The following is a 21,813-nucleotide window of genomic DNA, read 5'->3' as shown; positions in this document are numbered from 1 at the left end:
CTTTAAAGGGAAAAAAATTAAAAAAGAAACTAAAGTACACATGAATAATTTGTAACAAAGATATATGCCGCATAGAGTGGCTTATGCGCATAATGAATCCATTCTTGTAGTCTGAATGACCGCGTTTGGCGTATTTTACAAATGTGGTTTTTATTTATTCAGGAAGACACAATTTGTTTTTAACCTTCCCAATGAACTACAGAAAGTTAGCTAATCGAATTTCTAATCAAATGTCAATCATACCAGGCAACTCATTTCCGGGAACAAACAATCTTTCTACACCTTCTTTCGTAATGACTGCCATACGAATAACACCTCCTGAAGATCCATCACGTGACATTGCTAATGCCAAAGCTATGTACAATAAATAAGTTAGACAAAAGTATGCTTGTGTAGTAGAGATGTCTTACAATTTTTAACAAATTCTATGCACTCTTCGCGGCTCATATCATCTTTATATTTTGCATCACAATAACCGTAAATATATGTAGATCCGGAACCTATGCACAATTTTTAACTCGATTTGTTGTAAAATAGTAGTAAACATACCACCAATAGCAAATGGTGCTTTATGTAGAGATCCGCCAAGAGGTACATTATATACAGATGGTCCATCTTTCTCATCCCAACCAGCAACAATAATACCTGCCATTAAGTGGTCTTTATTTTGATAACACAGCTCTTGAAATAGAGCGCCTGCCGTACGGACGGTAGGCACTTCATCTTCATTGACACTATTTTATTATTGAAGGTTGAATGTTTCATACTGATAATTATTGGGTTGAAGGGGGTTTTTTTTTGCTCTGCAAATACCTATACATTTGGAGATAATAATGAACAATGTCAGCAATAGCTTGAGTATCAGCAGCTGATCCAGATCGGCAACAGTATATTTTATCGTGAACTTTTGTTAATTTGTCTGTTACTCGGTTGGCAATATATGCTCCTGTTGTTGTACGAGAATCAGCACCAAGAATGACGCCATCTTTATAAGCAACTGCCATAATAGATGTCTATTAATTGATTAATTGAGCTTGAGATTAAATTCTATAATCAAATACATACACCGAGATTGACTTCCCCTTTTTTAAGACTCATTGTATATTATATTAAGCTCGGTTAGTAAAAAGCAAAAGGAGCTATGAATTGAGGAAATGCATTTTATTCAAAGCTGACGCGTCTGAACTTAATATGAAAAGATGACATCGACAGTTAAAGGCATCCGTGATTGGCTATAATATGACGATATTACCGCTCACTGTAATAAACGTAAGTTTTCCATTGATGGTAGTCCTCATAAATCATCTATTATGCATCCGGTGAATATAATATATGCTTGTATATTGCTCTCAAAGCTTCATCTTTGATACTCAAAACGTTGAGCTTGTGAATGCTGTGCATACTTTCTTGGTTTCTAATCTTAATTAGTTGTTTTGAAGACTGTATCATACCATTTACTACATAGAAATTTCAACACTTATATATTGCTGTTAGTAGCTTCATGTTCTAAAAAGTTTCAAATATCTTCAAAAGTGAGATTATTGATGTTTTACAAATAGCATTATACAGTTAAAGAATTTTTTTTTTTTTTTTTTTTTTTTTTTTGGATGAAAATTTTAATGTTTATTAAAACTCATCAAAGAGTATAAGGATTAAGAGCGATACAAGTGTATTAAACAGTGACTTGTCGCGAAAATACAAAAGAAATTAGCATAGAGAATTGTAAGCAGATAGTTTCAATAGCTCCTTCTGGATTTGATTGAGGACAATCTCATCCACGACAGGAGTCTGTTCAAAGAATTGTTGCCAGTGGGCTTTCCAAATGAATCGAATGACTGTAGCAAAAAAACCATAGATTGTAAACTTGTCATGATAGTGTAAGATGTAATACTTGGATAATCTAAGAGTGGATAAATCCTCGAATATTGAGCTACAGTTGGGATCTTTAGGATTTGACAAGTATTTCTTGAAGGCTGCGTTCCACAAGTCTTGTTTTTGAATACAAGTAAAGAGCATATGTTGCTCTGTTTCTGGTAGCTTGCACAATTGGCAGTAGTCGTCATCTACCTTTGCTGGGATGATTCTATGCAAATTGGCGCGAGTGGATAATTTCTTATGGAGAAGTCTGTACCATACATTCCTAGGAATATGGTGCATAGGGCTATTGATAAAAGCTTTCCAGTTGTTAGGACTTATATTAGTGATTTGTGAGTTTGGGTTGAAGCTAAACATTGTCTTTAATTGACGATTCTTCAATGCTGTTATATTGATATCTTCATAGCTCATCTGTTGAATGAATGGGTCAAAGTTGATATTTGGTTCAGTTGGATGCTCTTCATTGTCCAATTCAAGGTCTTGCTGTTCAGCTGATAATAAAGATGCAAAATTATACAGTTAAAGAATTTTTTTTTTTTTTTATGGAAATATACAGTTAAAGAAACTAGGTTGGGCCAATGAAAAAAATTTTTGGTCAATTTAAAATTGAATTGGGACACGGTTGCCAAAATGGGACACCAATGCGAAAATGGGATACAGATGGGAAAATGGGACAAAGGAGAGACAGAATGTTAGTTTTTTTTTTTTGGACAAATAACAATTGATTTTAAAATGTTTAACTCACCTTTTTTTTGGAAAAAGCGAAAATGGAAATCGGACAAAGCAGTAATTTCTGAAACCATTGCTTAAGTTATGAATATTCATCTTCAAAATGGACAGATTTACTTAGCCCCCACTGTGTATATTACAAAATATGGGGTAGAATAAATTTTATGCAAAATGCTTATTATCTTATAACATTACATAAGCCATATAGCCAACTACATTACCTGCCAGTCTATTAATTAAATAGTCAAGAAAAGCATATGACTAGTAATTACGCTGGATCGTCACAAGCTATAGTTTTGAGATGCTCCAAAGCAATTAATCAATAATTTTTCATTGGTCATTAAGGATTTCAATAGAAAGTAACAGAACTTGAACAAATCTATAAACATTTATTTTCTTTCTGAAGCTTATAATAGATAATGAAGCGAAGATATAAAAATGATCCCGCGAAGAGCTCGTCAACAAAAAGAAAGATTTTAAAGAGTAAGTACCAAAATAACACATTGCGAGGTATCATGGTCCTTACTTTTTTCAAGAAGTCAATTCTGATAATATATCAGTTACATCTGCTCTGACCACTTCAGTTGCTTCTACTTCACAGGCTTTTACTTCACAGGCTCCTAGTGCTCTTCCTCCTACCTCCAAAAAGATACAGAAGAAAATAGATAAACAACTTGCTTTGCAGGACTTTAGAATGAAAACAAAAAGCAATACAGAAAAGACATGTCCTTCTTGCGGATTGAATACTCACTCAAGATCATCATCCAACCTTTGCCCAAAAAAGAAGCAAAAGGAGCCATCTCACAATCCTGATGAGAAAAAGGAAACTTTTGCAATCAAATTCTCCTTAAAAAATATATGTACGGACACAAGGGTTTCTGAAAAGATTGCTTCAGTAGTGGTCTACACAACCAAAGCGATCCACGTAGGCTCACTATTTATGAACTATATTTTTTTGAAGATTTTAAACAAAGGGGAACAAGTGCCAATTATTGATCATACCCTTGTCTATTCTATTTTCACTGTTGTAACTGGCAATGGCAAAAAAGTCCCTAAATACTGTCAAGATTACTTTGTTGAATTTTGCAACGAATGCCAAGTCAATGAAACAATACTGCAATCCCTCAAGAGTATTGGATATTCGTCTGTTCTGTCTATTATGTGTAAACAATACGATGTACTCATACGCAACCATGTATGTGAAAACCATGAAAGGAGAACAACCCGCTTTTTTCTGGAAGCTTTTTCAAATATGTCTTCTCCCTTCTATTGCAAAGGATTATCAGTAGCCCAAAGAAAAGCACTCTCTCACTATGTTTATACATTAAAGCAGAAACAGCAATCAACATGGCCCTCATCTTTAGAAAGAAATCAATGTTTAGAAGAAACCATAGAGAAGATGAATGCATTATGGAGTCGATATCAGACAATGAACTGCGATGCGGAAGACCTGTACTCCAAACCTCATGAATTCTTCAAGTGGCTTTTCTATCTTCAGCAAAAGATAAATGAGAAGGTGAATATTATGGAAGAAAAACCAGCCACCTTTGCCTCCAAGTCCTACATTTATAGGAAGTTAAAAGAGCTCACGTTTACTTCAATACTCAATAGACGAAGCTTCAAGTCTTTACAGGAACAAGTACTGCAAAGCATTAATTCAAAAATACCACTAGTGCTTGGGAAAAAATTAGGGAAGCTTGAGCCCCATTTACCTGCTCTTTTGAAATTTATTACAAGTATCCAGTCTAGAATTGAAGATGGAACATTCACGCCTGCTAAATACACAGATCGGCGAGGCTATCGCTTTTTTTCCATCTTACCTGTATACTCATTTGCGATGAAGTCGATACAAATAGATGCCCAAGCTTTCTGGCGACTGTTGAAGCAATCTGGTATTGAAAATATCCCAAAAGGTGTTAAAGATAAATCGGCTCTTTCGAACTTCTACTATAGGCTTTTTAACTTTTCCAAAATGGGATTTCGAACTCGAAAAAGCCTTTCAGAGGGGAAAAAACAATTTCAGTAAGTTAGCTTAGTTGAATTGAAAAATAAGAGCCTTAATTTAATCAAGTTATACATAGAAACGTTATATATACCGATGGGTATTCGATTTCTTTCCTTTTTTCTAGAGTGAGAAAGAAAAAACAAATAGACACTCTACTGGGAAAACAGCCTGAGGACTTCCTCGAAGATATTGAAAATGGCTGTGAAATTTGGGGAGTAGATCCTGGTATTGCCACACTTGTAACTGCCGTCGATACATCCGGAAGACAAAGGACTACAAGCTTGGAGGAGTACTATCATTTGTGTGGCTATAATGATGCGAATTCTATACGAAAAAAGCATCAAGAACAACACAAGGCTCAGTTTTTGAAAATTTCTAATTTAAGCTCGTTAAAGACATCCAATATGGCAGAATTTTTAAAAGCTTGCAAAGAAAGACTAAGTTTATATGACGATATTACAAGTTACTACAATGAAAAATTTTGGTAAGTAAAAACATGATTTTTTTTTTTACTTGTTTACTTGAGCAACATGCAAAAATCTGTGTAGGTCGTCAAAGCTGAAGTTCAAATGCTACATTAGAAAACAAAAAGGTGTTCATGAGATCTGTAAGCGCTTCATTCACGGTAGTGCCAAATACGATGAAAAAGCAACTACAGGCGTAAGAACATCTACCAAGAAAGAGAATAGATACTATCCTTCTGCTCCCATTGATCACGAAAAAAGATCCAAGAAAACCATCATTGCTTTTGGTGATGGTATGTTTGGTTCCAGCCTCCGTGGAAATAAATCTGCTCCTGTACGGATGATTAAGAAGGCTTTGAAAAAATATTGTGGAAAGCAGCTTGATATTTGCATGGTGGATGAATACTTAACAAGTCAAATCTGCAACAAATGCAAGACTAGAAACATAGACAATGTTGTAACCGCCAAATCAAAACGAAGAGTACATACGGTATTGAAGTGTAAGCAAAACAATTGCAATATCATATGGAATCGTGATATCATGGCTGCTCATAACATACTGGATATATTTTTATTTGCTGCAAAAAACAAAAATCAGCGTCTTGATGTCTTTTTGCGTTAGTTAGATCCCAGTGGCCAGCTTTCCGTGTGATTGATATGACTCTCTCATACTTCTGTACAGTGTAAGTTGGACAAGTTTTTTTTTGGCAATCGTGTCCCAATTCAATTTTAAATTGACCAAAATTTTTTTTCATTGGCCCAACCTAGTTTCTTTAACTGTAAGTTCCAATGAAAGGTTTGTTGAAGAGATCATTAGAAAACGAACTTTGCAAGAGTTTAAAAGCAAATGTAAATTTTTATAATTTTTTTTTTCTTGATAAAATGTCTTGCACAATCGCATCTTTATATTACTTTTTTATTTTAAAACAAATTTATGTATAATTTAGTAGAAAGCCTTGGTGTGGTTTTCACAAATGTCACGGAGCTTAGCTTCGAGTTCCTTGGAGATGACACCCTTAGAACGGATTTCTTCAAGGACATCGGTGTGTTGAGAGTGGACGTGGCTAATAAAATCCTTTTCCCATTCAGTAACCTTATTAACGGGGACCTTATCGAGGAAACCGTTAACACCAGCAAAGATGATGGGAACTTGAGCTTGGATAGACAAAGGAGTGTATTGAGGTTGCTTCAACAATTCAGTCAAACGAGCACCACGGTTCAACAAGAATTGAGTGGAGGCATCCAAATCAGAACCGAATTGAGCGAAAGCGGCAACTTCACGGTATTGGGCCAAGAAGAGCTTCATGGAACCAGCAACTTGCTTCATGGCCTTGGTTTGAGCGGCGGAACCGACACGAGAGACGGAAAGACCGACGTTAATGGCAGGACGGATACCCTTGAAGAAGAGTTCGGCTTCCAAGAAAATTTGACCATCAGTAATGGAAATGACGTTGGTAGGAATATAAGCAGAGACATCACCACCTTGGGTTTCAATGATGGGAAGAGCAGTCATGGAACCATAACCAAAGTTCTTGTTCATCTTAGCAGCACGTTCCAAAAGACGAGAGTGAAGATAGAAGACATCACCAGGATAGGCTTCACGACCAGGAGGACGACGAAGCAAAAGGGACATTTGACGGTAAGCAACGGCTTGCTTGGACAAATCGTCATAGATGATCAAGGAGTGGCGACCATTGTCACGGAACCATTCACCGAAAGCGGCACCAGAGAAAGGAGCAAGATATTGAAGGGGAGCGGCTTCAGAAGCAGTGGCGGCAACGACAGTGGTGTACTTCATGGCATCTATTATAAAAGTATGAATCATCCAAGTCAATTTCCATTAAACATCTTTCCTTACCGTTTTCTTCAAGAGTTCTGACAAGTTGAGCAACAGTAGAACGCTTTTGACCGACAGCAACATAGATACAGTACAACTTCTTGGCTTCATCAGAGCCGTTGTTCCAGTACTTTTGGTTCAAGATAGTGTCAAGAGCGACAGCAGTCTTACCAGTTTGACGATCACCAATAATCAATTCACGTTGACCACGACCGATGGGAACCATGGAGTCAACAGACTTGATACCAGTTTGCATAGGTTCGTTGACAGAGTGACGAGGCAAGATACCGGGAGCCTTGACTTGGACACGAGAACGACCAACGGTTTCAAGAGGACCCTTACCATCAATGGGGTTACCGAGAGCATCGACAACACGGCCAAGAACACCAGGACCGACGGGAACGTCGACAATAGCACCAGTACGCTTGACGGTGTCACCTTCCTTAATCAAACGATCGTTACCGAAAACGACAATACCAACGTTATCAGCTTCCAAGTTAAGAGCCATACCCTACATACGTTATAAATTATTCTGATACGTTCTTCTTATTTTATATGTTACCTTGAGACCGCTAGAGAACTCAACCATTTCTTCAGCTTGACAGTTCTTCAAACCATAAACACGAGCAATACCATCACCAATGGATAAGACACGGCCGGTTTCTTGGAGATCGGCTTCGGAGCTGGAACCCAAGATGCGTTGTTCGAGGATAGAAGAAACTTCAGAAGTAGAAGGCTTGGCAGTGGCATAAGCTCTAACAGCAGCAGAAGCAGCACCAAGATTAAGACGCTAATTTGACGAATTAATATTCATTTTTTTATCTTTTTTTGTTAAACTTTTTACAGCAGGAGTAGACTTGGCGAAAGCAGCCAAAGTAGGGCGTGCAAGACGAGTAGCGTTTCTCAACATGGCCAATGTTTTAATTGAGAAAAAAAGGAAGGGGTTGGAGATGAAAAAAAATAAGCTGGGGGTGCGTGTTGCAATTGATTTCCCGACAAAAAATACTGTGACTGTTCTTCATCTCGGAGACATGGTTTCTCCAGGGACAAAGTAACGCTCTTGTTTGATACGCGACAATTTTTTTTTCTTTTTTGAATTGTACTTGCTGTTCCGTATTATGGCATCCTACTGATTTCTTGTATATAAATACAGCATGTAGCCTCATTTGTTGCTTTAATATAATGATATGTCAAAAAGAAAGAGAATAAGAGAACATGGAAAGAGTATTAAAAGAGTTTAACGACTGCATTAGGGTTTCTATTTTTAGATAAATGTCCCGTCATTTAAATACAGGCCCGCACATAATGAATGGTTTCTTTTTCTTTTTATCTTTTTTTTTTTTAAAAAAAAAAAATGAATTTATTCAAATCGAATAAAGCATCCTCCTCAACGGCTAGTATAAAGTCAGCAGCCGAGTCCACTATAGACCTTGGACCGGTGACTCATGAACCTGTTCTTACTCCGCCTACATCTTTTGAACCTGTATTGAATCCTCCACTTGATGAAGAACAGAAAAAGAAGGCACAAGCATTAATGGAACATGCAGAGTCTATTATGTTGCCAAAAGAGGATGAATATTACCCCAATGAAAGATCGTTCCTTTCAGAAGCTACTATGCACCGTTACCTTAGAGCCAGAAAATGGGATTTGGAGGTAATAGAAAGAAAGACAAGCTGACATGGAAGATAATGAAAGTTGTTTTTCTTTCTCGTAGGCTGCCAAGACAATGTTGGAGAATTCTATCAAATGGAGAAGGGACTTTAGACCAGACCAAATAGACCCAGAATCAATTCGATCAGAGGTAAAACGGAAGACAAAAAAAAAAGACTTGAATATTTAGTTTTTAAAATGTACATGTTGTGTTTAGGCTGAAACAGGCAAAATGTATTATAATGGATATGATAAAACGGGTAAACCTTTATGGATTATGAAGCCTAGAAACGAAAACTCCAAGGATTCCGATGGACAAATTAAACATGTGGTATTTAATTTAGAAAGAGGTATTCGATTGATGCCACCAGGTGTAGAGAAAGTATCGATAGTAGTTGATTTTAAGGGATCTTCTATTGCTAGTACACCAAGTGCAAGTACATGTAAAAAGTTTATAGATATTTTTGGTAATCAATATCCTGAGAGATTAGGTGTCGCTTTTTTTGTAAATTGTAAGATTCAAGTCATGATTCCATATTTTATTATGTGCTTACACTGCATTTAGCCCCATGGTTCTTTTTAACTACCTTTAAAATGGTTGCACCTTTTATGGACCCAGTAACAAGGAATAAGATCAAGTTTATAAATGATGATAGTTCAAAGTCAAATAGTCCAGATGTTATCAGAATGGAAGACTGCATTGATTCAAATCAAATAGAGACGAGTCTAGGAGGAAAATATAATTTTTCTTTTGATATTTCCACTTATTGGAAAGCACTTTTAGAAAAGACGGATACACCTGTATTTCAATATTGATAGATTTAATGAAAATAAAAATATTTTATTCTCTTTTAAGAGGTCTAGAAACCTTCATGGCTTTATAATCACCATTAAAGCGAAGTCCAATTTTCATAATTTCAGTAAACACATTCCAATCCATAACCTTAGTTGTCAAGATCTTCATAATAACAGTAACAGGTCCTTGATCGACCACAACAATTTTGCCAGCATTGCGACAAATAGTATCAGCAATGACAGATGGAGGAGAAGAGAACTTTTGAGCAGTCAAAAGAGCAGACATCTTTCCAGCATTTTTATAAAATCCTGAATTAATAGGAGAAGGATGCTAGAAAAAGAAATGAGTTGACATATTGACAATAATTAATATAATTACAATAACAAGAGTATCAATTTCTGCTTCAGCCAATTCTGCAGCAAGAGAAGCAGCAAACGTTGTCAAGAATATTTTAGTAGAAGCTATTCTTAAGGTTAAACAGGGCTGTCTTTTTTGCATTTTACTTACCGTATAAGGCAGACATTGGATTAGGAATAAATCCAGCACTAGAAGAAGTAAAGGTAACAAGACCTTTTAAACCCTTATTTAACATTTCATCAACAAAATGATGAGTCAAGACTAATCCAGCAGTAACATTCGTATGGAAATTAGCCATTTCCTTTTGAAGGGTAACATCAGCATATCCACCTGTGGTAATGAAGCCAGCATTGTTACACAAAATTTGAATATCAATGTCACTGGTGACCTTCTTGACAGCTTCCAAATAACTGTTGCCTGTAGCTTCAGAAAGATCACAGCCTACAAATCGGAATTCAACGCGAGGAAATTCCTTAACAATCGTTTCCTTGAATTCTTTCAAGATAGCATCATCTAAAGCAACAACTACCACGTTTAATCCTTGAGTAGCAAATTTACGAACAATAGCAGCACCAATACCAGAGGAGCCTCCAGTAACTAAAGACCTAATATTGCTCTTAATATATGATTGTATTGTATGATTTCTTTTTGTACTTTACCACTTTGCATTGTACTTTTTTTTTAAGTTTTGTTCAGGGCAACCATAGGCCCCATAAGCAACTAATAAAAGGTAAGGTACAACGGCCAATACACCAACCCAGAAGAATACTAAGCAAATACAAGTTTAGTTAAATGGATCCAAAATAAAGAAAATCATAAACAAAAAGAAAATTACAAGAAGTCAAGAACGACATTTCATAGATGAAGAGAAAAAAAAGAAAGAAAAAAGTACAACTGCCAAAAGAATAAAAACTAGATTCAACCAATGAAAACGCGTGGGCTGTTATTTTTAAAGCACCACCAGAATGAAGCTCAATTTTCTGCAACTTGGACCGCTTCTACTGTTTTATTTCAAGTTTTCAGCAAGCCTGATTAATTTATCATTTGGTTTATTATATGCAAGAAACTGGTCAAGTAAAAAAAAGGCTTTTTTTATTTATATAAATTGATAGTCTATTTGCAAAAATAGTATTGTAAAATGCACCAAAACGAATACAAGCGCATGTATACTTTCCTTCTCACTCATTACAAGTACCTTCAGAGATTACTAATAAAACACTATCCTTTCAATTTATAAAAGCTCTTTCGGTGAAAGGATCGGCAATCATGCAGTTTGAATATATTATTGCAAAGGTGGTAGCTGACGCGAAACAATAAGGATTTTTTTTTTTGGTGATATGTTCACACTAATTGTAAATTAACATTGTGAATGTCAAATAATTATAAAATAATGAAGATTAACGAGGCTATTTTAGACTGTAAGTGTGCTTATAGGATAATAGCTACATATACACATATTCTTCCATCCTGCTTGTAGCATATCACTAATGGATAAAAAATAAATCATGCCCTGATTTCTTTTTCTTGCTGGTAAAATATATCATTCACCATAGCCAAAGGAAAGTATTTGCATAGAATTTCTTCTTTTTAAAGCTATCTTTATTTTATAAGAGAGACAAAAAAGAAGGCATTGTTTGCTTTATATTGGAAATAACATTAGGCTGTGTTTCCATTGTGTATTTCACCTTGCAACTGATTTACAAGTCTAAATGATAATAATTATGAATGAGTTAGCTTTAGTTGATTTGTTTATGCTCTTATTACTTTAAAAGCTGTTCATTCTCTTCACGATGAACTAAACAACCTCTTCTTGTATCTTCCAAGAGTACTTGAGCATTGTTATGAAGCATTTCCCAATGGCTTGCCCTTTCTTGATTTTTCTTTATTTCTTTTTCTAGTTCCTTCATTTTAATCTTTTTAAATAAAAAGTAAATAAAAAAGATTACCACATCAAATCATAAGAGTATAATACTAAAAAGGCACTCAATATAAAAGGAATATAATAGAAATAAAAATAAAAAGAGAAAAAGAAGATAAAAGAAAAAAGAATATATAAAAGATAAAAAAAAACTATAAACTCACCTCGTATCCTTCAATTTCCTTTTCATATCGTTCTACTTCTTCTCTCCTTTCATTGTCCATCTTTTCTGTTTCTTTTTGCTTTGATGCCACTAGTGCCTTTACTCTGTAGGCATAATCTTCCAATTCCCTATTCTTGTTATCCACTGCCAACTGATACTGATCATGCATCATCTTCATTTCCTTCTTGTGCTGTTCAGCAATTTGAGCCAGGTTGTCCTCGTTGATACTTGGTGGCGGTGTCATTGGCTTTTGTCTTTCTTCAAGCTGAGCAATCGTTTTTCGAAGCTCTTGGATAGCATTCGCCTTTTCTTTACCCAACCGGTTCAACTGACTTTCGTGTGTTTCCTTGACTTCTACTAATTTCGCCTTTAAATCGTTCAGCTCCTTTTGTTGTGCATCACACCGTTTGATACAAGCCTCATGGCCCATACTGTTCACCTTGTTTGCATTGTTGATATCATCTCGATCACTTGAAGAACTAGGTGAGGACTTTGCGGTATGCTCCAAGCGAACGGTGGCTGCCTCCAGCGAGTTTTGTAGAGTCTCGACCCGATCCAACAGACTCTCAATCTGAGCCGATCTTTCTTCGATCTCTGTTTCCTTCTTTTCGCATGATTCTCTCAATTTATCCAGCTCTTCTTCATATTGCTCCCTAAGCGTTTCGATCGCCTCACTATGAACCGCTTCTTTTCGGCGTAATTCATCATGCAGTGAGTCGACCTCTTGCTGAGTTGCTCTCGTCTTTTCTAGCCAAGCCATGGCTGTATCATCTGTTCCACTTTGTAATTGTCGAATCTCATCTCGATGACGTCTTTCAACTGCCTCAAGTTGCTGTTGGGATTGTCGCCTGTGTTCCTCCAGAGCGGCCGTAGCTTGACTCAAATCATTTTCTACTTTTCTCAAATAACTGTTGGTTTGTGCTCTCTCCAGGGACGCAATTTTCTCATCCAGGAACACAATTTGGTCATTGAGTTTAGATATTTCGGAAGCATGGCGTTCATTATCACCCTTATGTTCTTCTTGCTCTCTTTGTAATTGGCTTTTAAGTGTATCATTTTCAGTCTATTTTTTTTTTTTCCTCCAAAAATTAGCAGCCTTTTTACTCAAATTAGATGTCTTTTACCTTTACTAGATTCATCTGTTGCATGGTTTCATCATTTTTCAACTTTAAACCATCCATCATGTGTTCACATTCAGCCTTTAATGTTGACAGTTCTGATTCTAGCTTCTTTTCTTGTTCTTCCAATAATTTGTTAATCTTTTGTTGATGTTCTGCTCTCAAATTGTTCTCTTGTTCTTCCAACAACTTGCTCATTTCTTGTTGATGCTCTGTTTTTAGTTTATTTTCTGTTTCCTTTTTTGTTGCTGTTATTAATAAATCATGATTCATTTTCTACTTTGATCCTACCTGAATAGTGTCCTGCTTGAGTTGAGCGAGTTGCTGGTCTGTCTCTTCCTTGGATACCTACATTTATATCTCTTGTGTTAGTTGCTTTGATGCATCATTTCGTATTATCCAATTTACACCCTTTTCTTTTTCCGCTTCCAGCTCTTTTTTTAACTTTTCTACTTCTTGCTCAAGTAATGATACATGTTGTTCGTTCTACTTGTCATGAGTACAAAATGCATCCCTATCCAACTGAGTCTTTTACCTCTCGCTTTAATTTTTCAATCTCCTTTTCTTTTTGCTCCAGTAATTCTTCTTGTTCTGACACTTTTTCCTTAATAGTGAATTCTGCCAAACCAGCAGGCGTTGACATACGTTTGGCGGCATTACTTGTACTATTGACAGGCGGATGATTGACAGAAGATCGACGTGTAAGAGGTGATGCTCTGTTGGGAGAAGGAGTGGCCGAAGGAACGATTGATTTTCGTTTGGCTACTGTTGGTGAAGAGGCCGCACTTGAAGTCGGAGTCACACGTTCAGTTTTGATGGCCGTTGGAGGCGTCTTTCGTACAGGTGTTTTACTCGCTCTAACTGCTGTAGGCGCTTTACTTGCAGGGGTCTTGCTCGGTCGAGTTGCTGAAGGGGGTTTGTTTGTTGATGTTGCTGTTTTGGCTTTGCTTGTAGCCGCAGTTGAAGTACGTGCTCCTGCTTTAGGAGGTTCTGCTGTTGTTCCGGGTTTAATACCCAGTCCCGAAAGAAGTGATTTTCTTTTAACAGAGGAAGTTCGGCTAACTACTGTAGAACCTGCTTCCGTCATTGTTTAGCGAAAAGGGAACAAATGAGAAGAAGAAGAAAGAAGGAAAATAAAGAATTAAAAAGTTGAATTAAGGTTTTCCTTGTTTTAGTGCAACATTACAGTTCTGTCATGTAGTGGATTATCCAATTTCGGAATGTGAACACGAAGAGGTCCCAATTATATAAAAAGATGACCCTTATTTTGTTGAATATTCTTTTGTGTTTCTTTTTAGAGGAATACTCGTGTTTAAAGCAAATGGCAATTAAATTAAAAATAGATTCATAAAGTTCTAGTTTCTTTTTGTTTTATAAACTAAGCTGTACACCATCACGTCATTTTTATACATTTATCCTCTTCAACAAAAGGCATATTTAAATCAAATACATGTGTTTCAGTCTTAGTCTACTACACAAGTACACCGTCATATGTTCTCTCATTTCTCTTTTTTTTTTTTGGCTATCATTCTGAACTTGAAAATAAAGAAGCGATTTTTGCGCTTTTTTTATAAATGGTTTCAGTACATAAACTCAAATAGTCTATTTCTTAAAAGAAGCACGCATTTCATATCTTTAGCATATTTTATTAGACAATAATTTTCGTACTTATCATTAGTTATATGGCCAAATAAAAAGGAAATGAATGGATCAAATAATTTACTTGTAGCAAAAGACCATTTTATTCTCTGAATGTAAACAATTGAAAATTCCCAGGTTTTGTATATATTTGCTTACTTTGTTTTACCGTTTGAAGCATTGTAACTCACTTCATGACAGAGAATCCAAAACGAGAACAAAATGTTTGCTATTCATAGAAAGGCAGGTCTGTCTCTTAAGTGATATTTGCTGCTTGTATATGTCATGTAGAGTCGGATGTTCAAGCTGTGTCACGGCTAAAAAAATAGTATACCAAAAGCTGCATGTATTTTTCAACTTTCCTTCTTTATTTTTTTACTATTCTAATGGAAGTTTCCTCAAACCCAAACTACTTTAAAGGTAAGCTTCTCCCCTTTTCACTATTTCTTTGTTCCTTTCTTTAACAGTTGACTGTGTAGGAATCAATGTGGATGAAGTATGTTTTAGTTTTATCTTTTAATTATTAAACTAAAATTACAGCATGTAGGAAGTTCGCTTGTTTACAAACAACAAAGAAAGAGACAAATATGACAATATGGCAGATCTTTACTCTATTATTGTCTTGATGGAACATTTAGAAAAGGCTTTTATTCGTGACTCTATTACAGCAGAAGAATATACACCACAGTGTGCTAATCTTATTGCTAAATATAAAACAACATTAAATTTCTTATCAGATTCTGTAATTGATCTTGAAAGCTTTATGAATGACTACAAGGTTTGAAAAAGAAAAGTATGATATTATATAAAAAATTAATGCTTCTTATCTAGTTGAGTTGTCCAGCAGCAGTAAGCCGATTTAAGATTGGAGTACCAGCAACCTATGAACATGCTATTGGTGATAATAAGAATGATGTGGGCAAATCAGCAAAATATATTGCAGAAAGCGTCTTGGTAAAGTAATCTTAATAGATATATATATAGAGAGAGAGAGCTCTAATGATATGTAGCATTTTATTACATTAATGGACACACTTCGATTAAATCGGTATGCAGTTGATGAACTCCACCCTATTCTTGCGGATTTAATACAATCGTTGAATAATGTACCTGGATTACCAGCAGACTTTGAAGGAAGGCAAAAAGTAAGACAATGGCTAATTACATTACACTCAATGAAGGCAAGCGATGAAATAACAGAAGAGCAAGCAAGGCAAATGTTATTTGAAATGGAACAATCACATACCGAGTTTTATCGATTACTTAGTGGAGAACACAAAGACATTATACCACAATAATAAACAGAATATTTTGTATTATTATTCACAAAGGACTATGCTTAGACACGTATTTGCTTTTTGAAAAAATAAGGTATTAACTCATTCAAGTTTAGAAATAAACCACTTGTGTTTTATTGAGTAGAGCAATCTGCCAACATTCATTTCTTGATACGATGCGGTATTACATCTCTATATCTAAATGGAAGCACACAATTTACGCATCATCTAGCATGATCATTCATTATTTTACGAGTCAGTACCATGAGGGATCTGCCTCAATGAAAAGAAAGGCTGAAACTCAGGCGAGTCTTAAGCGTTAACAGTTTAAGAAAGGAATGGCAGGTTATGATGTTGTTAAGCTATTTGAGTCTTTTATAAATAACCTTAATAAACCTAATAAGAAAAGCATCTTTACTGCCAGGAGTGATTGTAGAGTACATTTCTTTTATTTTGCTGTATATAGTATACATTTTGACTTATAGCATTTTATTTACTCCTTCTTGGGACTTGTTAAGAAGCTCTGGTCCAAGGTCAAGAAGAATATTAAAAGCAGCCTTCTTGATCAGACAAACACATTTACTCGCCTAGCCGTCGATGATCATTCTAGAAAACTGTTAAAGATAGGATTATTATTCTGAAGCTTGTTGGATTATATATTTTAGAAAACAGACTGGGTTGAAATAGCTTGGCACAAAGTCATCTGAATGCTGTTTCTCCCCATTACTGCAGAACGTCATGAGCTGCCTAGCATAATCTAAGGTCCAAGCTGTCATTGGATAAATTCATTTATGAAGTACGTTTCGGTGGTGTTGCTTATTTGAGTACTAAATATATTTATATTAAGGGTAGACTGACTAGAGTCCTCTTCACAAGATGTCTTCTTCACCTGATATTTACGAATTAACAAACGCTCCTATTACTGCTCATTCTTTTAACAAAGACCGTAAGTGTGAAACAATCCATTTTAAATAAAACTTACATTTGTATAGAATTGGTTGTTTGTCAAAATACGAATGATGCCTTCATCTATCAATATGGACACTCTAATTCAAAGCTAGAATCCACTTTGAAAGGAGTAAGTCTATAATAAACAAAATAAAATTTATTAAACACCACATTAGCACGACAAAGTTATTACGAGTATCGATTTTGCACCCAAGACCAACCGTATTGTCACTTGTTCGCAAGATAGAAACGCGTATGTTTGGACAAACGAAGGTGGTGTTTGGAAGCCTGGACTTGTCTTGCTTCGTATCAATCGTGCAGCCACCTTTGTACGTTGGTCGCCCAATGAAGAAAAGTTTGCAGTGGCCAGTGGTGCTCGATGTATTTCTGTTTGCTATTTTGAGGAAGATAATGACTGGTGGGCTAGTAAACATTTGAAAAAGCCTATTCGTAGCACAGTTCTTTCTATTGATTGGCATCCCAATAACGTTTTATTGGCTGCTGGTTCCGCTGATATGAAGGCCCGTGTCTTTTCGTCCTTTATTAAGGGTCTTGATAAGAAGTAAGTAAAAATAAATGTGCATGTGTTGTAGCTTACTGACACCTTCTCTTTGTTAGGCCAGCTCCAAGTGTCTGGGGTGACAAATTGCCTTTCAACACAGTCTGTGGAGAATTTAGCAATGGCCGAGGTGGTTGGATTCATTCTGTAGCCTTTTCTCCTTCTGGTGATGCTCTCGCCTTTGCCGGCCATGATTCCTCCATTAACCTCGTCTATCCTTCTACTGATGGAAATCATACTGTATTAACTGTAACCAGTAACACTCTTCCTTTCCGTTCCATCATTTGGACAAATGAACAACAGATTGTTGCCGCTGGATTTGACTGCACCCCTATCCTTTACGAAACTAAAGATGGTCGTGATTGGTAAGGAGAGGGATAGTACGTCAAAGATGTATTCATATTTATTTAATTATTATAATAGGCGCTATGCAGGATCATTGGATACTGGACGTAAAAAGATCTCTCAAGCTTCTTCTGTTTTAGCTAGATTTAAGACAATGGATTCTCGTGGAGAAGCCGAAAATGATACCTCTTTAAACACTGTTCATCAAAATACAATCAAGTAAGTCCTTAGTTAGAAATCAAGATGTATCTTTACTGATTTGTTACTAGTGAAATTCGTGTTTATGAAGGAGACCGAAGCAATGTTACAAAGTTTTCTACTTGTAGTGTTGATGGTAAAGTTGTTGTTTGGGACTTTGATCCTACCCAACTGGTTGCAGATCTTGCTTCTCTCAAGATTTAAAAATAAAAATGTTCAATTTATTTTGAATGCTATTTTTGTTGATTTATAAAAGAATAAATATCTGCAGTTATGATTGGATCAAGACAAATTGTTTGCCATATATGAAGGATGTTTAGTGTAGAAACGGCAATTGAGAAAAGGAGGAGCTGTTTACATAAAGTAAAGCTTTTATGAGGAATAGAAAATTATTTTATTATGATTTTAGAAACGCTTTATTCAAAAGACATCATGTATGAATGATATTATGTAAAGTAATCATTTCAGCTGATAATCCTTCAAACCTTTCTGTGGATAATCTTGGATTTTTAGTATTTTTTTTTTTTGTGTAAAAGTAATAAAAGATATACTTGGGCCTTTTCCCCTTTTTTTTTCCTTCAAGAATAAAATCAGTGGAATGGATGGTCCAACAGTTACGAAGGGTTCTGTTCACCGAAGACTATTCACCGTCTGCGTTGAAACGATCAACAGAAGATCCCTCTATTCCGGAGGAGACACTCTTTTCCGTATACAGACGCACATAGTCATGGCTGTATCGGATTCACGATTCAAGAGGCTGAGCTTACGTGAGCCAACAGATCATCAGTCCATTCCGGTAACCCACAGGAGACTTTTTTCTTTCTGGAAAATGAAAAGAAGAAGGACCAAAAAATATCAAAGAGAAGAGAAGAATACATTTGACAAAGCGATTGATACAAGATTACTACAGAAAGGAAAAAGGTTTTGAATGTAAAAAGACCATAGCAGTGGTAGAGACAAAGAACAAGAGAAAGCCATAAGCGTTTTTTGAGCTAATGTGATAGATATTAATAAAAAAAAGTTCAAGTGTTGTAAAATAAACTACTGTTTGAATTTGGGATGAACACAAAACTAGAACACAATCCTTGAATACTTGAAGGTATTATGAATGATAGAGTTATGAGTATGACATAAAGAAATTAAAAAGAATGCCAGTAATGATGATAAGTTTGAAGCGCCAGTCAATTTGGTGTAAATAAGAGATTTGTATGATAAACAGTTGATTGTAACTAACGCGACAGCAGCCATTTTCATTGTAGATTGACGAACAAAAGGAAGACAATGATAGAACAGATTTAAAGAATTTTCTTCTTGGACTAGTCAAAATAAAGAGACAATAGCCAGATGTAAAGTAAGGTTTGTATACCAAGAAGTATTTGGATGATAGTATTGGTAAGCCATCGTTTGAGAGAATAAATATTGTGTAAATATTTTTTTTACTCAAAAACTGAGGTTGGGTATTTATAGAAAATTGAAAACTTGAAAATGTATCTGTTATTTGTTGGATTTGTTTATCTCTCTTTTTATATTTATCTTGCTTTAATTCCCACTTTATATATCTTAAAATAATCGTTTATAGCCCTTTGTTTTGCTTTTACAATGTCAATTCAAAGGAAATCTATTCATCATCATCTTTCTCAAATCATAAGTTACGTACTACCGTATGTTAAAGGTTTTCTTTTAGTTGATTTGTTTACATTTTTACAGATGATAGTGAACTAATAGGGTAAAAAGCGCATAGAGTACTTATTTCCTATTTCATGTAAACTCTCTTTTTTATATCTAACCTTACCTTACCTTATACCTAACTTTACGATACCCTAATAAACTTTAATCCTGTTTTTACAAGACTGAATAATATATCTTCTTTTGAAGACTATATTTCTTTATAAAAAAAAAAGGTAACTTTATGTATTTTCCCTTTATCTTTTCATAAAGCAAATTGCGTTGTGTATGTTTCATGAATATATTTAGGAGGTTATGTGATACTTACTGTAATCTAGTGTGTATCTAAGCACGATAATCGAATGCAAATTGTTCATCGATTTATACATGAGTCTAAAGTACGTTTGCCTTTAAAAAATGTAATAAAATAATAAAGAAACAAAAAAAAGAGGAAAAAAAAAAAAACTAAATGTGAAACATGTTCAGAAAAAAAAGGGAAAAAAAAAAAAGCCAGTTCAGTAAACTTAGTAAACAATCATGCATTATTGTTTATGTTAATATGAGGCTTTTTATTTTCAAGGAGCTCGTGAACTATGCATTTATGTTTAATTCCCCCTTTTTTATAATCATGTATTACCAAATGATAAGAAATACGGTATTGGAATGTAAGCTAAGGATTGCTTATAAATGAACTTGATACAAACTGTAACGAGTTGTTTTTTCAAGCCAGAGAGGAGAGAGAGAAAGAATCGGATAGGAACTAAGAAGCTTGGATGGACAACTAAAAGAGGACAAGAGAGGGTGGCGTTAAGGGCTTGAAGTCGTGAACTGCAAATAGTACTTACAATAGTCGATAAACAAGAACGAGACAATGATAAATAAAAATAGGGAATATATGAACAGTCTAATAGAGGGAATAATACTTGGTAATTGGCTGATGCTTTTTTAAATAAAAGATTATGGGTATTTATACTATTATGAGGAATGTGATTTAATTAAAGATTTAATTTGAATTATTGAGTTCTCAACTAAAGAATGTTAAGGGATTTTAATGTTATGTATGGGTCTATAATTAATTCTGACACCTTAGCCTTGGTAGTAGTGTTGTGAACAACAGTGGAAGAACAGTATGACTATATTTTTATAAGCATGCTATTTTTTATTTGAAATTTGTATTTTAATCCAGTGAGTTGTATTGACAAAGTGTTCAAGGTTTCATTCATTATGTCACCGTTAAACTATAAAGAAGACTCAGAATACTTTTACCTTCTACTGCTGATTTATGGCTATCATGCAATAACCTTGCCTTGTCATTCATATCCTTGCTAATTCTCCAGCTTACAAAACTGTTACTTTGCCGATCGGGTCCAGTAGATTTTGAGACTTGATATTTTTTGCATTAATATGGTACAGACCTTGATTTGACGACGTGAATGAATTTGTCGCGTTTTAACTGCTCCTCAATCACAATCAGCTCTTGACATTAATAATATCATTTAACTTTGAGATTCAAATCGTATACAGAGTATTCTGTTCACTAGTCTTCTTCAAGTTTTTACTTTTTTCTAATGAAAATATAAAGTAAAAATGGCTCGTTCCGTACAGGATTCAATATGTGTTCAAAACCAGATATTTTTCAAACAGAAATAAATCTCCAATACAGCCATGTGCACAAATCATGGCGAGATAATTTGAAGCTTTTTTGTATAAAAAAAAAGACATTGTTCAAAACAACAAACCATTTTTGGAGTATGACTGTATGATACACATGAACATACCGCTTTCTTTTTCAAACATGTGTCTATTGAATTTGTTTGGGTGTTGCCTTGAAATAAATCATCATGTCATTCTTCCATCAAAGTGGAAAACAAAGTTTGAGTTAGTACATGTATGGCCATATGGGATAAAAATTACTTTCAGTAGCGTTTGAATGGGGTTGTGCTACTGTTCTTTGAAAGTGAACTCTATTTCGACCCACCTACAGGTTCAGTAGTAGCATCTTTGAATATCACGACTCTTGATACTGAGATGGCTACTGTTTGAGTTTCTTTTACTTGATAGCCTATTGAATGGTGTGAAAAGGGTTGGAGTTTTGTGTGCTTGTATTTTCCTAAACATCTCATTTCTACTAGCTTTTTGCTTGAGGTATAGCTTGACATTCAGTAGAAAATAATAAAAGTTTGGATTTAGTTTGTAAAGAACTTTATTATCCGCTTCAAAATTAAAGCATACCATCCTATTGGTGTTCTGCATACGCAGCCAATTCAACC

The 21,813-nt window shown here is 35.1% G+C and overlaps 11 protein-coding genes across 11 annotated transcripts; 6 read left to right on the top strand and 5 right to left on the bottom strand.

Annotated features, from left to right (window-relative positions):
• Window positions 1–226: 226 nt before the first annotated feature.
• Window positions 227–1,098, bottom strand: RO3G_17089 (proteasome subunit beta type-6; the record flags this gene model as incomplete). The annotated part of the gene is made up of 5 exons (XM_067671673.1): window positions 227–354; window positions 411–500; window positions 550–734; window positions 814–1,013; window positions 1,066–1,098. 5 exons carry the CDS (start codon window positions 1,096–1,098, stop codon window positions 227–229), a joined length of 636 nt encoding a protein of 211 aa, XP_067527678.1.
• Window positions 1,099–1,707: 609 nt separating this feature from the next.
• Window positions 1,708–2,232, bottom strand: RO3G_17088 (uncharacterized protein; the record flags this gene model as incomplete). Its single annotated transcript, XM_067671672.1, has 1 exon — window positions 1,708–2,232. One exon carries the CDS (start codon window positions 2,230–2,232, stop codon window positions 1,708–1,710), a length of 525 nt encoding a protein of 174 aa, XP_067527677.1.
• Window positions 2,233–3,856: 1,624 nt separating this feature from the next.
• RO3G_17087 (uncharacterized protein) lies at window positions 3,857–5,695 on the top strand (the record flags this gene model as incomplete). The annotated part of the gene is made up of 3 exons (XM_067671671.1): window positions 3,857–4,626; window positions 4,734–5,093; window positions 5,158–5,695. 3 exons carry the CDS (start codon window positions 3,857–3,859, stop codon window positions 5,693–5,695), a joined length of 1,668 nt encoding a protein of 555 aa, XP_067527676.1.
• A 321-nt stretch (window positions 5,696–6,016) lies between these two features.
• RO3G_17086 (ATP synthase subunit alpha) lies at window positions 6,017–7,820 on the bottom strand (the record flags this gene model as incomplete). The annotated part of the gene is made up of 4 exons (XM_067671670.1): window positions 6,017–6,876; window positions 6,932–7,421; window positions 7,473–7,700; window positions 7,755–7,820. The coding sequence occupies 4 exons, from the start codon at window positions 7,818–7,820 to the stop codon at window positions 6,017–6,019; spliced, it is 1,644 nt and encodes a 547-aa protein (XP_067527675.1).
• A 444-nt stretch (window positions 7,821–8,264) lies between these two features.
• RO3G_17085 (uncharacterized protein) lies at window positions 8,265–9,052 on the top strand (the record flags this gene model as incomplete). Its single annotated transcript, XM_067671669.1, has 4 exons — window positions 8,265–8,564; window positions 8,626–8,712; window positions 8,779–9,004; window positions 9,048–9,052. The coding sequence occupies 4 exons, from the start codon at window positions 8,265–8,267 to the stop codon at window positions 9,050–9,052; spliced, it is 618 nt and encodes a 205-aa protein (XP_067527674.1).
• A 350-nt stretch (window positions 9,053–9,402) lies between these two features.
• On the bottom strand, window positions 9,403–10,568 carry RO3G_17084 (uncharacterized protein; the record flags this gene model as incomplete). Its single annotated transcript, XM_067671668.1, has 5 exons — window positions 9,403–9,687; window positions 9,736–9,818; window positions 9,865–10,319; window positions 10,374–10,434; window positions 10,550–10,568. 5 exons carry the CDS (start codon window positions 10,566–10,568, stop codon window positions 9,403–9,405), a joined length of 903 nt encoding a protein of 300 aa, XP_067527673.1.
• Window positions 10,569–11,370: 802 nt separating this feature from the next.
• On the bottom strand, window positions 11,371–14,000 carry RO3G_17083 (uncharacterized protein; the record flags this gene model as incomplete). Its single annotated transcript, XM_067671667.1, has 6 exons — window positions 11,371–11,419; window positions 11,479–11,627; window positions 11,797–12,858; window positions 12,920–13,150; window positions 13,205–13,261; window positions 13,449–14,000. The coding sequence occupies 6 exons, from the start codon at window positions 13,998–14,000 to the stop codon at window positions 11,371–11,373; spliced, it is 2,100 nt and encodes a 699-aa protein (XP_067527672.1).
• Window positions 14,001–15,146: 1,146 nt separating this feature from the next.
• On the top strand, window positions 15,147–15,894 carry RO3G_17082 (uncharacterized protein; the record flags this gene model as incomplete). The annotated part of the gene is made up of 4 exons (XM_067671666.1): window positions 15,147–15,329; window positions 15,383–15,505; window positions 15,562–15,696; window positions 15,883–15,894. The coding sequence occupies 4 exons, from the start codon at window positions 15,147–15,149 to the stop codon at window positions 15,892–15,894; spliced, it is 453 nt and encodes a 150-aa protein (XP_067527671.1).
• An 810-nt stretch (window positions 15,895–16,704) lies between these two features.
• Window positions 16,705–18,082, top strand: RO3G_17081 (uncharacterized protein; the record flags this gene model as incomplete). Its single annotated transcript, XM_067671665.1, has 6 exons — window positions 16,705–16,774; window positions 16,821–16,906; window positions 16,953–17,338; window positions 17,395–17,700; window positions 17,759–17,899; window positions 17,950–18,082. 6 exons carry the CDS (start codon window positions 16,705–16,707, stop codon window positions 18,080–18,082), a joined length of 1,122 nt encoding a protein of 373 aa, XP_067527670.1.
• A 523-nt stretch (window positions 18,083–18,605) lies between these two features.
• On the top strand, window positions 18,606–18,858 carry RO3G_17080 (uncharacterized protein; the record flags this gene model as incomplete). Its single annotated transcript, XM_067671664.1, has 2 exons — window positions 18,606–18,674; window positions 18,766–18,858. 2 exons carry the CDS (start codon window positions 18,606–18,608, stop codon window positions 18,856–18,858), a joined length of 162 nt encoding a protein of 53 aa, XP_067527669.1.
• A 2,480-nt stretch (window positions 18,859–21,338) lies between these two features.
• RO3G_17079 (uncharacterized protein) lies at window positions 21,339–21,586 on the top strand (the record flags this gene model as incomplete). The annotated part of the gene is made up of 2 exons (XM_067671663.1): window positions 21,339–21,425; window positions 21,467–21,586. The coding sequence occupies 2 exons, from the start codon at window positions 21,339–21,341 to the stop codon at window positions 21,584–21,586; spliced, it is 207 nt and encodes a 68-aa protein (XP_067527668.1).
• Between the last annotated feature and the right edge of the window lie 227 nt (window positions 21,587–21,813).

This window comes from Rhizopus delemar, genomic scaffold (assembly GCF_000149305.1).
Source record: "Rhizopus delemar RA 99-880 supercont3.25 genomic scaffold, whole genome shotgun sequence".
Taxonomy (NCBI): domain Eukaryota; kingdom Fungi; phylum Mucoromycota; class Mucoromycetes; order Mucorales; family Rhizopodaceae; genus Rhizopus; species Rhizopus delemar.
Note: the sequence above shows the minus strand (reverse complement) of the source record. Positions and strands in the feature narration are given on the sequence as shown.